Genomic DNA, 14,165 nt, shown 5'->3' on the forward strand with positions numbered 1-14,165 from the left:
TATTTACGTTGGGGGAAAAAAACTGCAACGGACAGAAAAACTCCCTTGCTTTTAACAGAGCGTTCCATAATTTCTAACTACGAAAATTATTTAAAGTGCGACACTTATCATTCAACCAGAGCTCGAAATATCACAAGAATCCCCAAGAGCACAGCAAAGACTGTATTAAAAGAATCGCGTATCTAAAGAAATTAATAAGATATAATTATATTTGTACACTGCGACAGGGCTGTGTAGGGCTGTTTCGCCTCTCTCTTCATGTGACTTCCCTTGTAGCCCACTGCGCACTACGTGCCTGATTACCAACACACGGGTTGTGTGTTCAAATCCAGTTGGTGCTGGGCTTCTCTTCTAACAAACATTTCTTTGAAAAAATAAAATAGCAATATTATGGACAATCAATTGACTTTTATATTTCAAAATATCACAACATGATCGAATCTAAGTCATTTTTGATAACAATGAATAGTCACCTTCTTCCCTTCTGACAACGGTCCCTGCTTCTGCTTCCTGCTTCTATTGTGTGTGTGTGTGGGGGTGGGGATCCCTTCAGATCTCCCTTCAGATTTAAAAGGTTATGAATCATATCTTCGGTGTTGCATCTTACCAGTGCAGCTGATCTTTTGCTGCCTGGGTGGGTCAACTATCACAAAGCTTTAGAGAACCTAACATTTCTATTATCAACAAATTGTAAATTTGTAATAGAGTAAATTTTTATAGAGAAATGGAGGCTGGACAGTATGTGTTACAATATAAACATTTATATTGATTTAAATCGTGTTTTGATTTAAATCGCAAGCGCGTGTTTAATTATGTGTTTTTTTCATCATAATCAGACAAATGCAACATAAATTGAACCAGTATCTTTGTCTTCTGAGTATCTTAATAAACTTTCAGCATAGCTTTCTCCCCGTTTATATTTATTTTTCTTGGGATTTTGGGATCAAACGTGGAAGGATTAGATTGTAATCGTTTTTATTTTTTAAATATGTTTTAGAAAAGTGTAATCTATACTAAAAAGCTGTACACCACCTGCTATACAGGTACAATACTTTCGGGTTTGGATAGGACGGACACAAGAACACAGACTTGCGGAGTTAAAGCAAGTTAAAGCCTTTGTTTTTCTTCTCCGTCATCACCTGCTAGCCCGGCTCTCCCGCGCCCCCGCCCGCCAACAGCGTGAGCCAAAACATCGCCTGCACGCCCGAGAGAGAGAAAAGAGAGAGAGTAAGACCTAGGGGTGCAGAAGCAGGGAACTATTTACAAGGAAAATGGATACCTCCCCAGACTATACGCCCGCTTCACTATGGGACAGCCGCACTGGTCGGCGGCCTTCCTAAACCCCGCCCTGACCACTTTCACTCCTGTCCTGCTCTTCCCCGCGCACCCCAGCCGGGCGCTCTTCGGCCTCTGCCCGGGACGAATGTATATTTAGATATTTACACCCGGCACGGCACCGAGGGAGCATCTGCATTTATAACTTAGTTTTTAAAATCTCCTTTTACTTTTAAGTCCCTTAAATACATTGAGCACAGCTTTCTCACCACTTAGATTACTTTTTGATACCATCCTTACACAAAGCAGAAACTTCTTGTATTTTCCGATGACATACAGTACAAGTGGAAAGATTACAGATTTTAATCGTCTTTAATTTTGTTACGTTATACGTTTTAGGAACGTTTCATCTATACAAACACCACAAAACTATTCTTGATTGTATTTCTGAATGTTATGTTACACCTACAGTAGTTCACTGCTTTAAATACATCGAATTAAGAAAGTTAGGTGTATCACTTTAGCTCTTTTTTTTCTGAACCAGGGAAAATCTGATCATGTTTCTCTATAACAATAATAAAAAACTTAATTTTACATATCACCTTTAAAAGTGGCATCTCAAAGCAATACAGTAGATGTAAATACCCAGACAAACACAAACGTGTTTTTATTAAAATGCTTTTATTCATTCAGGAGAGAGAGAGAGATTTTCATTGACAAATAGTAATTGTTTTTTTTTACATTCCTCTTGTCTAACAGGAATGTTTTGTTTGTGGACAGACTGTCCACAAACGTGAGACTGTCTCTCAGACTCATATTCCCAAATGTCCTCCGCCCCCGGTCAACAATCCTAGGAAGAACATGAAACAGCCTGTTAATAAAATTGTTACAATTTTGTTCAGTAAGTTCTTCCTCCCAGAATTTATAGATTGCATCGATCAGTTCCTGCTTTGTGACGGGCTTAGCAGTTTTCCGAACGTAGTCTTTCAGCGAATGCCAAACCATCTCTATCGGATTTAGATCAGGGGATTCAGCTGGAGTTTTCACCCAGTTCACTCCTTCTGCTACAAGCCTCGCCCTTGCTGCTGTGCGTTTCGGATCTTTGTCTTGAAAGAGACAGTGCCTTGATCCAAAGTCCTCCCTGATATATGGGGCGGCATGCTGTGTGACCACGACTTCCTCGAAGAATTTACGGTCCATAATTCCTTCGAAAATAAGAAGTGGTCCCAGGCCTCTTCTAGATATACCCCCCCGGGACGTGAACCTTCAGTGGATGTTTGGGCTTTGGCTTGTCCACATATCTCCCCTCTTTGCAAAATGACATTGTTGAAAACTGTTCCAGAGCCACTGTTTCGTCGGTAAAAAATACATCCTGAAATGCCCCCCCCTGTTCAATCCATTGGAGCGCTTGTTTGAGTCTTTCCTCTTTGTTTTTTAGCCTTATCATGGGGCATGTGTTGGTTTTTCTGTATCTCCATCCAAGCCTCCTGCGCACTCTTCTTATCGATGTCGGACTAACGGTTGCACCAAGGTCAGCCCATAGCCGTCTTTGGACTTGCATCAGCAGTAGCTCATCATTTTCATCAGTCAGTTTGTCGATAGCTCGCACAATAGGACTTGAAACAAGAGATCAGTAGTTAGTTTTAAAAATAATGTGCGTAGTTGTATTTACATGCAAGAAAAGTATTTTAGGAAGTTATTTACCTTTGAATCGTCCTCGGTTTAGATACTCTTTGCCTCCTCTCCCCTTTATAATGTCGTCTCACTGTGGTTTCACAAACGAAGATGTCCATCGAAGCCAAATGCTGTACAATGTCCCGTGTTGACTTCCCGTTTCTTTCCATCTTCATTATTTGGTGTGAGAGAGTCTTCGTGATTTTGGCCATTGTCCATCTCCTTACCAAAGCGATACAGTGGTACAGCTTGAATTCTGTACCTATATACTGTATGGTATGGTACAGATAAAACTTACACCATACTGATGAGCTAATACCAGGGAAAGACACTCCTATTTTATTTAAAACACAATACGCCAGGAAATTTCTGATGCATTAGCAAGTTGGGCGTAACAGCTGTTCCTTTTTCTGATCACTCGCTCTTTGGATACACGTCTCACCTGTCCTGTTCTTTGATTTCTGAATTTGCTGATTATGCCTGCTGTGATCCACTCCTGCCCTCACACCTAAAGAAGACCATTTTAAATTTCTTTGCGCGGTTTATTGTGCAATTAACCCCTGTATGTGCTGTCCGTAAGGTGATATCACATAAAGGTGATATGTAAAATAATGTTTTTTATTATTGTTATAGAGAAACATGATCAGATTTTCCCCGGTTCAGAAAAAAAGATCTAAAGTATACTAGTTTGTCACTAGTATACTTTTAATACAGTCTTTCAAATGCTCTTGAGGATCCTTGTAATATTTCGAGCTCTGGTTGAATGATAAGTGTCGCAGTTTAAATAATTTTCGTAGTTAGAAATTATGAAATGCTCTGTTAAAAGCAAGGGAGTTTTTATGTCCATTACAGTAAAAGAAAATGCCTGACAAAGTAGGGCTTGGACAGATTCCAAGTGCATTTTTGCAATTTGCATGAACAAGGTTATACTGCTATTTCCTTAGATACGCGATTAAAAAAAAACAAAAACATTTTTGAATCCTCGGCGGAACCTGGCATCCATAAGAATCAAGTAATAGGTTTAGAATCAGTGCTTTTATATATGGCCTTTAAAGGTGGCTTCTCAAAACGCTTTACAGGATAAAAACAATAACAGCAACAACAATATTGTATTTCATTGCTCTTTGAAAAACAAGTAATGACTTAACTATATGTGCAAACGTTTTATGATATGTCGCTGTTGTGAAAGTCTGTGGAGTGTATCTTATTTGCCTGTCTGTCCTGGCTGTGCTCTCTCGCTCGCCCTCCCCCCCGCCTCTCCCTCAATTCAATTCAAGGTGCTTTATTAGCATGACAGATGGGTACAATCAGTGTTGGGTATTTACTTTGCTTTGAGATGCCACTTTTAAAGGTGATATATAAATCAAGGCTTTAACTTGCTTTAACTCCGCAAGTCTGAGTTCTTGTGTCTGTCCTATCCGAACCCGAAAGTATTACAATATGTATCTTTATAGCAGGTGGTGTACAACTTTTTCGCATAGATTACACTTTTCTAAAATGTATTTAAAAAATAAAAACGATTACAATCTAATCTTTCCACGTTTGATCCCAAGATCCCAAGAAAAATACATCTAAACGGGGAGAAAGCTATGCTGAAAGTTTAAGATAATTAGAAGACAAAGATATCAATTTATGTTGCATTTGTCTGATTGTGAATCAAAAACCCATATAATTAAACACGCGTTTGCGATTTAAATCAAAATGCGATTTAAATCAATATAAATGTTTTATACTGTAATGCATAGGTGACTATTCATTGTTATTAAAATTACTTAAATTTGATCATGTTGTGATATTTAGAAATATAAATTTGTTTGGTGTGAGTGAGGTTTTATTTAATCTCTGACCCAGGGAAAAGTTTTATTTTTTCAAAGAAATGTTTGTTAAGAAAAAGTCATGGCTCCAGCGGGATTCAAACACACAGCGTGTGACATGGGAGTGAGGAACCTAACCCACAGTGCCACCAGCAAGGTCACATGAGAAGTGTTGAAAAAGCCCTACAAAACATTATCAACAGACATCGTACAGCATGTACAATTCTTGTGTTGCGGTACATGAATATAATTATATCGTTACTAATTTCTTGAGATGCGCGATTCCATATTATATTCCCTTTTAATCAAATTCTAAAAGTATGCTTGTTGACTACCGTATCACATTACTTAAAGACTTCGAAGCTTAAAATGTTTAGGGAGAAATGGAATACTGGTGTGTATTTTTTATTTAAAGTACCGAGACCAGCCATATACTGTATGTTTATGTTCCAAAATTAATATCGTTTATGGCCTTCACATGCGTTACAGTATGCTCCTATTCTTTTTATGCTCAGCTACTAAGATTTCTAAGATTTCCCTTCAGTGGTAAAATTCCATATAAATATTCAATACTAAAACGGGCACAGTAATGACATTTAATGTAAATCTTTCTACGACCGACCAACGAGTGCCCCTGTCGGTCAACCAATTATGTACCGCGGTATTTTGCGTCAATGCATGTCATGATGCGCGAGGCCGTAGCCAATTACCTCCGGTACGTGTCTGTAACACGCACTTTGAATGGCTGCATCTGTATTAATAAATAATACTAATTGGATTAGAAGTGTAAGAGAGGTTAGGAAATGAATACATATTTAAAGTAAATGATTAAAAACGGCATTTGTTCCATGATTTTTTAAACACCAATCCTTCATTTTCTCAGAAGGCAGTTTTTACATCATTGGCTAAGAGCAGATAAATGCCACCAACCGAGTTGACTTCTCTGAGAAATAAAGGCTGTTTAATTGACTTCATGTATTGTTACATGTTGATATTAATAACATTATCTACTGTATGTGCCTCTTGCCTCTTGTAATTGCAGTCGGCGCTGCTTGTTATGGTTCTGTTTGAACATCAGAAGGAAAAAAGTCCAGAGTTTCAGTGTCTCCAGGCTCTTGTACCATCTGACTGTCATCTTAACAGACCGAGTGGGCTTCAGTCTGGACTCCAGTGATTTTCAGTGTAAAGGCTGTTCCAGACCCACTGCCAGTGAATCAATCAGGAACCCCAGACTGACGGTTTGTTTTTCCTAGAGCTAGAAGCTGTGGATTTTTCTGTAAATACCAGTCCAGGATGCTGTAACTATCACTGGTAAGTGGGAGACAAGACTGAGACACAGATTGAAACAGAAATATCTGGCAACAGGACTGGAAATAGAAATAGTAACAAATAATGAATTCACGCTTTCTTGCCGTAAATGTGTGTATTGGTTCGCGTAATAAAACACATTTGCTACATTTCCATATATTTCATATTACTTTTTTTTATTTAGCTAATGCGATTATGGTTTCTGTTAGTATTAAGACAGACTAAAATGAAATACTAGACTGGTTTTTGTTTCCATCCTTACCTTGAGAGAAGAGCCCCAGTGTCCCCAGCAGTAGAATCAGTGGCATCATTGTCCTGTGTGTGTCAGTGACTCTGAAAAGGCTGAACAGTGACTGATCCACACAGTGAGTCTTAACTAAACACAAAAGTAATAGGCATATGCTTAATTTAATCAGAAACAATGGAATCTATTTTCTGGGAAAAATGAGGAAAACTGATACGTTTGAGCATGCTTCAATGCTCTGGAAGTGTTTATAGCCCTGTGAGTTTAACACCTAATGACTGAGAGTTGCCCTTCATGGCAACAGAACCCACAGCAAGAATGACTTTCATCACCATCTTCATCTGGACACTTGTCTGCTTTCATGGTAAGTAGAAATTAAATTATTGCAATGTAACATAACACAGGGAGATTTACAATGTAAAGTTATTTTGTATTATTGTCTACATCCAGAAACTAGATTGAAAGGTTTGCAAGGTGATTGCACAAATCTGTACTAGGCATTCCAGGCATTTTAAAATAATCAGATTGTATTTCTACTAAATCATTTGTTTGTTTATTTTGTTTAAGAGTCCAGTGGACAGGTTACTGTGACTCAAACTCCATCAGTGACATCTGTTCTCCCTGGACAGACAGTCACTGCGAGGTGTAAGACCAGTAGTTCTCCGAATAGCTGTTATTGTAGTAGTAGCAGCAGCTCAACTGGCCCCTGTCTTGCTTGGTACCATCAGAAAGCTGGAGAAGCTCCTAAACTCCTGATCTATGCAGCAACATGTCGTCAGTCTGGGATCCCAGGTCGTTTCAGTGGTAGCGGATCTGGGACTGACTTCACTCTGACCACCACGGGAGTCCAGGCTGAAGATGCGGGAGATTATTACTGTCACGTGATACACGTCTGTACAAAAGCCTCCCTCAGCTCTACAGGAGCTGCTCTAGCTCATCAACAGGATCCACAGAGGACTGAGGCTGAGAAAAGCTGCAGATCTGCTACAGCACTGAACAGAGCTGGATTTGAACAACATTAATACATATCGTGTAGTAAACACACAAATTTGTAGACATATTTAAGTCATAAAAGCTATGAAACTAAAAATATACAAATAAAACAAATAATGGGAATTGACATTTTAGTTAATAAATGCCATCAGAGAAAACATTTCAATGCATTTCTAAATGTCTAATAGTTATTATCTATGATATTAATTGTTAGTCAATCCAATCAACTCAATTTTTGAGGGCAGAACTCAGAATCTACTGTTAAAACAAAGTTTAGCTTCTAAATGACATGTGAGACTAGACTAGATCTATTAAAATGACAAATCAATGAAGTAGTAGCTTGGAGATACAGAAACTATGGATGTTTTTTACTTCAGGAACGTTTAGTATTAAATAGAAACACAAACAGCACAGACTGCAGTTATTTATGATGACCAGTAGGGATCATGTTAGTGCTCTCTCTGCTTGAAATAAAAGAGATACAAAGAAGAGAAAGAATACATAACTCACATGTACAGTATCATATAGAAAATAAAACACAATTCTACATTCCAGTAAAAATCCAACAATTTAATGACTCATACTTTCATGGTAATGTTGAGTTAATGTTATTTAAGGAACATGTCTTTACGAAACTTACTTAATAATTTAAATAAACATCCTCAGTTCAGTTCACCTGTAGCAGCTCTGCAGCTGTTCTCAGCCGCAGTCCTTCTGTAACACTGAGGTAGGTTTTTGTGCAGACGAGTATCACTGTGGGAAGTTATAGTCCTGCTGACAGTATATAATCTCCTGCATCTTCAGCCTGGACTCCAGTGATTGTCAGTGTAAAGGCTGTTCCAGACCCACTGCCAGTGAATTGATTGGGAATCCCAGACCAACGGTTTGATGCACCATGAACCAGGAGCTCTGGAGCCTGACCAGGTTTCTGCAGGTACCAGTTGAGTTTATTGTTAACAGACTGGCTGGTTGTACATATGATAGAGACAGAGTTTCCTGGGAAAACAGACTGAGGTGCAGACTGAGTCAAAGTCTGCTTATTGGACTCTGGAAATTAAATAGTTACAAGTTAGAGATAATTAATAATTGATTGTCATAAACATTTCTGTATTGTTATACCTGAAAAAAAAACATTTGCTATGGTTTTCATTACATTATCAATACGTTTTATTTCATAACAATAATCAGAATAATCCTATTCCCAGAATGCAAGAATTATCTTTAATCCACCCCTTGAGCGAAGAGCTCCAGTGTCCCCAGCAGTAGAATCAGTGGCATCATTGCCCTGTGTGTGTCAGTGACTCTGAAAGGGCTGAACAGTGACTGATCCACACTGTGAGTCTTAAAGTGTTTGGAGCAGTTAGGTGGCACAGGTATGCAAAGCTCCTTCCTGTATACAAATCCTGTCACAGACAGGAAATCCATGATTTGGGAAAACAGGTGCACTCTGTCAGGGTTGGGTCTCTTTTCTTAATTTGTGCTGCATTCAAAATTCCACTGTTAAAAAAAAAAAGCCGTACTATTTATAGTTTGACACTAAATCATTTAAAAACCTCTTTATTCTTTACACTGTTACTATGTTTTCAGTATTTACAGTTCAAGTATTTACTGTATGGGTATGGATGTATTTTGATCTTTTGATCCTTCCTGTTATTGTGAAGCAGAATTCACCAAATTCACCAGACTACACAAAAAAATTTGAACAACATAGAATGGTCTTTAAAGGGTGTCATTTGAAAGATTTAAGAAAAATTTCACAACCCTTTTCCAACATTGAATGTACATTATTTTAATAAATAAATATGTGAAAAGGGTTTTTTTTAATATAAATGATACTAATAAGTCACATCTTAAATCCTTAATATTTAAAAACATTTTTTCCCAAATTTCCAACAGTTAAGAAGTGCAATGTTGAGATGAGCACCACCATGTGACCACTGGAGGTTCTGGATTTCTCAGCAGTCCACATTTCTTTGGAGCTCATTAATATTAAGAATCACCTGCCAAATTTCACCAGCATTCTATAACCACTGTTTTCCTTTGTCCATCTCGTGTCGAGGGGCTTGTGAGAGGAAGAGAGAGCACCTCATCTGTTCAGGTTCAGGTCTTTTCACCCCGTTTGGTTGGTCAGTTCTCCATGAAGGGGGTTTGTCCCTGTCTCTGTCAGGAGCTGTTGTTCCAGTTGGTTATCAGGAGGAAGCTAGTGTCATTTGAGAACTGTCAGTATGCATTTCACTGTTTCTTTTCCTGCCCCACTCTGCCCAAGGTCTGATCCAAACTCACCCAGTAGCCCCTCACTCCTCCACATGCCCATCCTAAATGTGTGATAATTACATTATATCTGGACAACCAGTGTGTTCTTCAGTTCTTGTTAATTGTTTCCTGCCTCACTGTCTGTGTATGATGACTTTTGATTCAGGGGAGGAAACCATCACACAGGAAAAGGACTAAACACATTGATACTGACAGAATCACTGGACATTACAGGTGCAACAGTTTCTTGACTTTTTAAGGATAACATTTCCATTATCAGACAAAAACATACATCAACTAATGATTGTCCATCATAATGATGCTTCATCAACAGCACTGAAGCTCCTGCTTCAGATACCATTCCTTTTTCAAGCTGCAGGGTCTCTTCTGTTGCACTGTTGGCCATTATTTCTAAGATGAAAACACCTTCACGCTCCTTGCATCCTGTTCCTATGCCTCTGTTCAAACCCTGCTCACCTGTCCTGTTTCAGTTTATCACAGGAGGCTGAAACCCTGGTAGCATGGTGCCAGGAGAACAACCTCTTTCTGAACATCAGTAAGACTAAGGAGATGATTGTGGATTATAGGAAACACCAGGAAGGAGATCACACACCTATCTATATCAATGGGACTGCAGTGGAGAGGGTCAGCTGTTTTAAGTTCCTTGGAGTTAACATCTCAGAGGACTTAACCTGGACCCACCACACCAACACCGTGGTCAAAACAGCCAACTTCTACAGGTGCACTATTGAGAGCATCCTGACTGGTTGCATCACTGCCTGCTAGGGAGCTGCTCCGCCCGGCATCACAAAGTACTGCAGAGGGTTGTGAAGTCAGCGCAGGAAGACCGATGCTAGGAGGCCCGCCTAGCATCAAGTTGCCCTACGTCCGCGGCTTGAAGGCATAGGCTTCTTAACAGCGTCCGGGGCTCAGAGCGCATGGCCTCATCATTTTAATCTCCTTGTTCCATGTTCCTGTTTTCAATAGTTCTGTCTTGGATGGATTCCCTGGTTTGGGGATTTTGGACTGCGCCCCAGATATTCTACATCGGACTGTTTTCTCGACTTGTTTGCTAGCGTTCCCCCCTAGCACCTAGATTCACTGTCGGCACTGCCCCCTGTTCTCCATCCCTTCCATTCCTCACCGTGCTTTATTAATTTTAGGGATATAAATATATTATACTGTACATACTGCATATGGCTGGTAATGGTAGCTAAAATTAAAAAAAATACACAACAGTATTCCACTTTCTTCATAAACATTTTATGCATCATATTCTTTAATTTATTGTGGTTATTTTGGAAAAGTTTTAAAGTGCTCGTTCTGACTATATTGAATTGATATATTTTATAAAAAGCTATAATGTTTTAACATTTTCTGTGAGTACTTGCTGTTGTTATTGCAGTAAAAAACTGCAATTTTTAGAATCTTACTTTTTAGAATCCACTTAATAGGAAATATAATATGGAATTGCGTAACTAAGGAAATTAATAATGATATTAATTTAAGGATAGAATATATCTATCATATCAATAATAGAATATATTTATATAACTTTTAATATTACCATATTCCACTTTCTTTGTAAACATATGCATCAATTTCTTTGACTCATTCATTTGTGATTAGTAGTTGTTACTCTAAGTTATAGATTACTTTGGAAACAATAGTTTCACTTCACAAGGACAGAAGTTCTTTCACTTGTGAGATTCATTAAACGCATACAGGTGTTCCCAGTGTACAGGTGACCTATGGTACCATTGATTTTATTGGACCAAGGTTAGAGAAAGAAAGAGAAAGAGGGAGCTTACATTTTTAAGCAACCTGAAAAACAATGGATCTGATCTTTATCCCCAGACTGCATATAATGACCATTACTGGAAGCCTTCACATCCAGGTTTCTAAATTGTCCAGTTGTCTTGCACCAACCATTCAGGTGACTGAGGATGGCAGATCATTCCCCACAGCCTTCTGGGGAATGTAGTTTGGACAACAGCCTCCATCTTGTGTGAATATATTGCTCACTTACACACCCTTAATTGAAGAAAACCTTTTCCATTGATATAGGCTCTTAAAGAGGTGGAGATACTGTAGCTCAATTAAGTCACTAACATCTCAGAATAAAAATCAGTAGACAGACACATTCATCTGTAGTGTTATTCTAAATGAAGATCAGAAAATGAAATTCTGAATTGAATTCTATTACCTTAGAATGATAAATCCCAACAGTACAGGCCCAGATATTTGCTGTTCACCATGCTGAAGGACATCATGTGTGTATGCGTGTCAACCTTACCCAGGATAGTTTTCCTCTTACTGCTCAAGTTGAAGAGGTCAATAGGTCATGTTAATCCCCAAAGTTTATGAGACCAGATCTGCTACTGATTCAACATGTACCCCTCCCCCCCCGGCCCAAACCAATGAATTAATGCTCATTTCAACTCCTAGCTAAATTGGGTGATCAGAGTGCTGCACAGAGCTGAAGCAGGACAGGAAGCGTCCTCTGTGTGGGAGAAAGTTGCTCTAAGAGTCACAGCCTCACAACTGGGAGCTGATTCCTCAGGGGACTGAGAGAGGAGGAGGATTAGTGATAAGATAGACCAGTGGGAAAGCAGGGGAGCTTCTGAGCTAGTGTGTATGGGGTTCTCCTCTGACTCTCCTTGTATGATCCTCCCCAGAAGGGGTCAAGGTGGCGCTGAAACCTGAGGTCGGAGATGTGAGCTTTAATCACCCCCCACTCACCACCCTGAGCATTTGAGTGAGGTTTAAATAGAGAGATAACTGAATAACTGAGGAAGAGGACAGAGCCATGCATCTCCCCCTGAACCTTCAACTGGCAGTTATCAAGAAGAACAGAAGACTGTCGTTCCACTGGAGAGCACACTCCCCATACACATTAAATTAGGTGTTCAGTGTCTCTCTCTCCAGCCACAAAAATAAAACCTAAGCCTTTCCTTGAATACTTTGAGGTATGTCTCTTTGGAACACAAACATATAACAGCATATTTTGTCAAATCTGCCTGTGGAAAATTTAAATTGGCTTAAGACCTTTCCTGTATTTTATAGCCCTGTAGGGAAAACGGTTCAGGGACGCCAAATATGTAATCATAGTGGCTCTCTGAAGGCACCAGTTCTGTAGGGTTTGGGCATTTACTGAGACAATTATTAATTGTAGCAGTAAATCACAAAGTTGATTCTTTTGATGGCTTTAGAATCCAACCATGCGACATAACTCAAACAACGCGCACACACAGGTACTAATACACGAGGATACATTTATTAATACATAGAATATGCCTTAAACCTAACAGATCTTATCGAGAGGATTATCAGAATACAAAAGATATATATTCAATCAGTTACAAAGAGTTACACATATCAAGAGGACATACGTTCAGTATATCATTCATTAAGTGAACTTGGTTACAACTTCTACATTAGATACTCAAACAAGTACATAACTCTTAGGAATTAAATTGATATCAACTGGTTGGGATAACAATTGAATTCTCGAGCTGTAATGCATTGAAGTTGAATACTCATCCAATCTCTGGGGATTCAGATCTCCTGCGGGCACAAAGAAACAGTTGCAGGCTGTTGCTGTCCAATCCGCGCTCTCTGGCTACGTGCCAGGCTGTGCTGTGCGGCTTGCGACGGTGCGCTGCTGATGCTCATTGTTGGCATTAACTAGCAAAGTTTGTGCACAGGAGAAAAGATGACTGTGGGTCCCAGCAAGTCAGGAAGAGGACCGGTTCGTTCCTGATGAAGAGCTAGTTCTGAATAGTAATTCAGCTGTCCACAGTTCCGACCTGTTCACGAGGCCTGCTGGTGGTTACTCTCTGGCAACCTCCACTCTAGACTCTTAGGACAAAGGAAAGTTCTGGCACTCGGACACACTGGCCGTTCCGTGGTTGTCCAGGCTGAGTCTCAGGATGGTCAGGAGGCGCGCTGCGAGAATGTCCTGCCCTTGGGAGCCTTCTGCTCCTGGGCCGTCCTGCCCTGGAATTCTCCTTTGAATTCCCTTTAGAATCTTACTGAATCTTGTTGAATCTGAATCTGAATCTCAATCTGAATCTCCCAGGCTCTCTGTGTTGCCTGTTTTTACCTGGAGGAACTTCAGCTCATTGATTGGCTGAAAGTTCCATGGGCATCAGAGTCCCACGTGGGTTACTCGGCCCTACCGGTCCCTGATTGGTTGATCAAGGTGAGATATGAGTCACTTACTCCTGACACTTAGTAATGCAGTCCAGATGTCCAACTGGCACTCCCTAAACAGATAGGCGCCAATGGATGACCATTGATCATGATAGCCAGGCTTAGCTAAGTGCATCCTCCTGTGGGAGCTGTCCTTATCAAAAGAAAACATCTTGCATGAATAGTTTCTCTGTGGCTGCACCACAGAGATGAACAGAGAAATGGGGCCTCATTTGGGAAGCTCAGAAACACTTAATTCTGCCTTATTATTAAGCCTCGCTGCTACAGCCCCAAAGTACTAAGTCAGTGCCATCAATAATCCTGCTACGTCAGAATCCACAGAGCCAAGTACTGTTTTAACTAGACACTCTACACTCCAGTCCACCTGTGTTGAGTACAATAAGGGCTCA

At 39.7% G+C, this 14,165-nt stretch overlaps 1 protein-coding gene and 1 gene segment (V, D, J or C); both read right to left on the bottom strand.

Annotated features, from left to right (window-relative positions):
* Window positions 1-6,404, bottom strand: part of LOC148646755 (Ig kappa chain V region Mem5-like) — a 364,474-nt gene extending 358,070 nt beyond the window's left edge. The window contains 1 exon segment of the V gene segment in view: window positions 6,334-6,404. Coding sequence covers window positions 6,334-6,382 — 49 coding nt within the window.
* The window catches only part of LOC148646745 (NACHT, LRR and PYD domains-containing protein 3-like), a 2,700,574-nt gene that overhangs the window by 883,343 nt on the left and 1,803,066 nt on the right, over window positions 1-14,165 (bottom strand). The gene's annotated exons all lie outside the window — the stretch shown is intronic.

The sequence above is a fragment of the Lepisosteus platostomus genome, chromosome 16 (genome assembly GCF_059453375.1).
Source record: "Lepisosteus platostomus isolate fLepPlt1 chromosome 16, fLepPlt1.hap1, whole genome shotgun sequence".
NCBI lineage: Eukaryota > Metazoa > Chordata > Actinopteri > Semionotiformes > Lepisosteidae > Lepisosteus > Lepisosteus platostomus.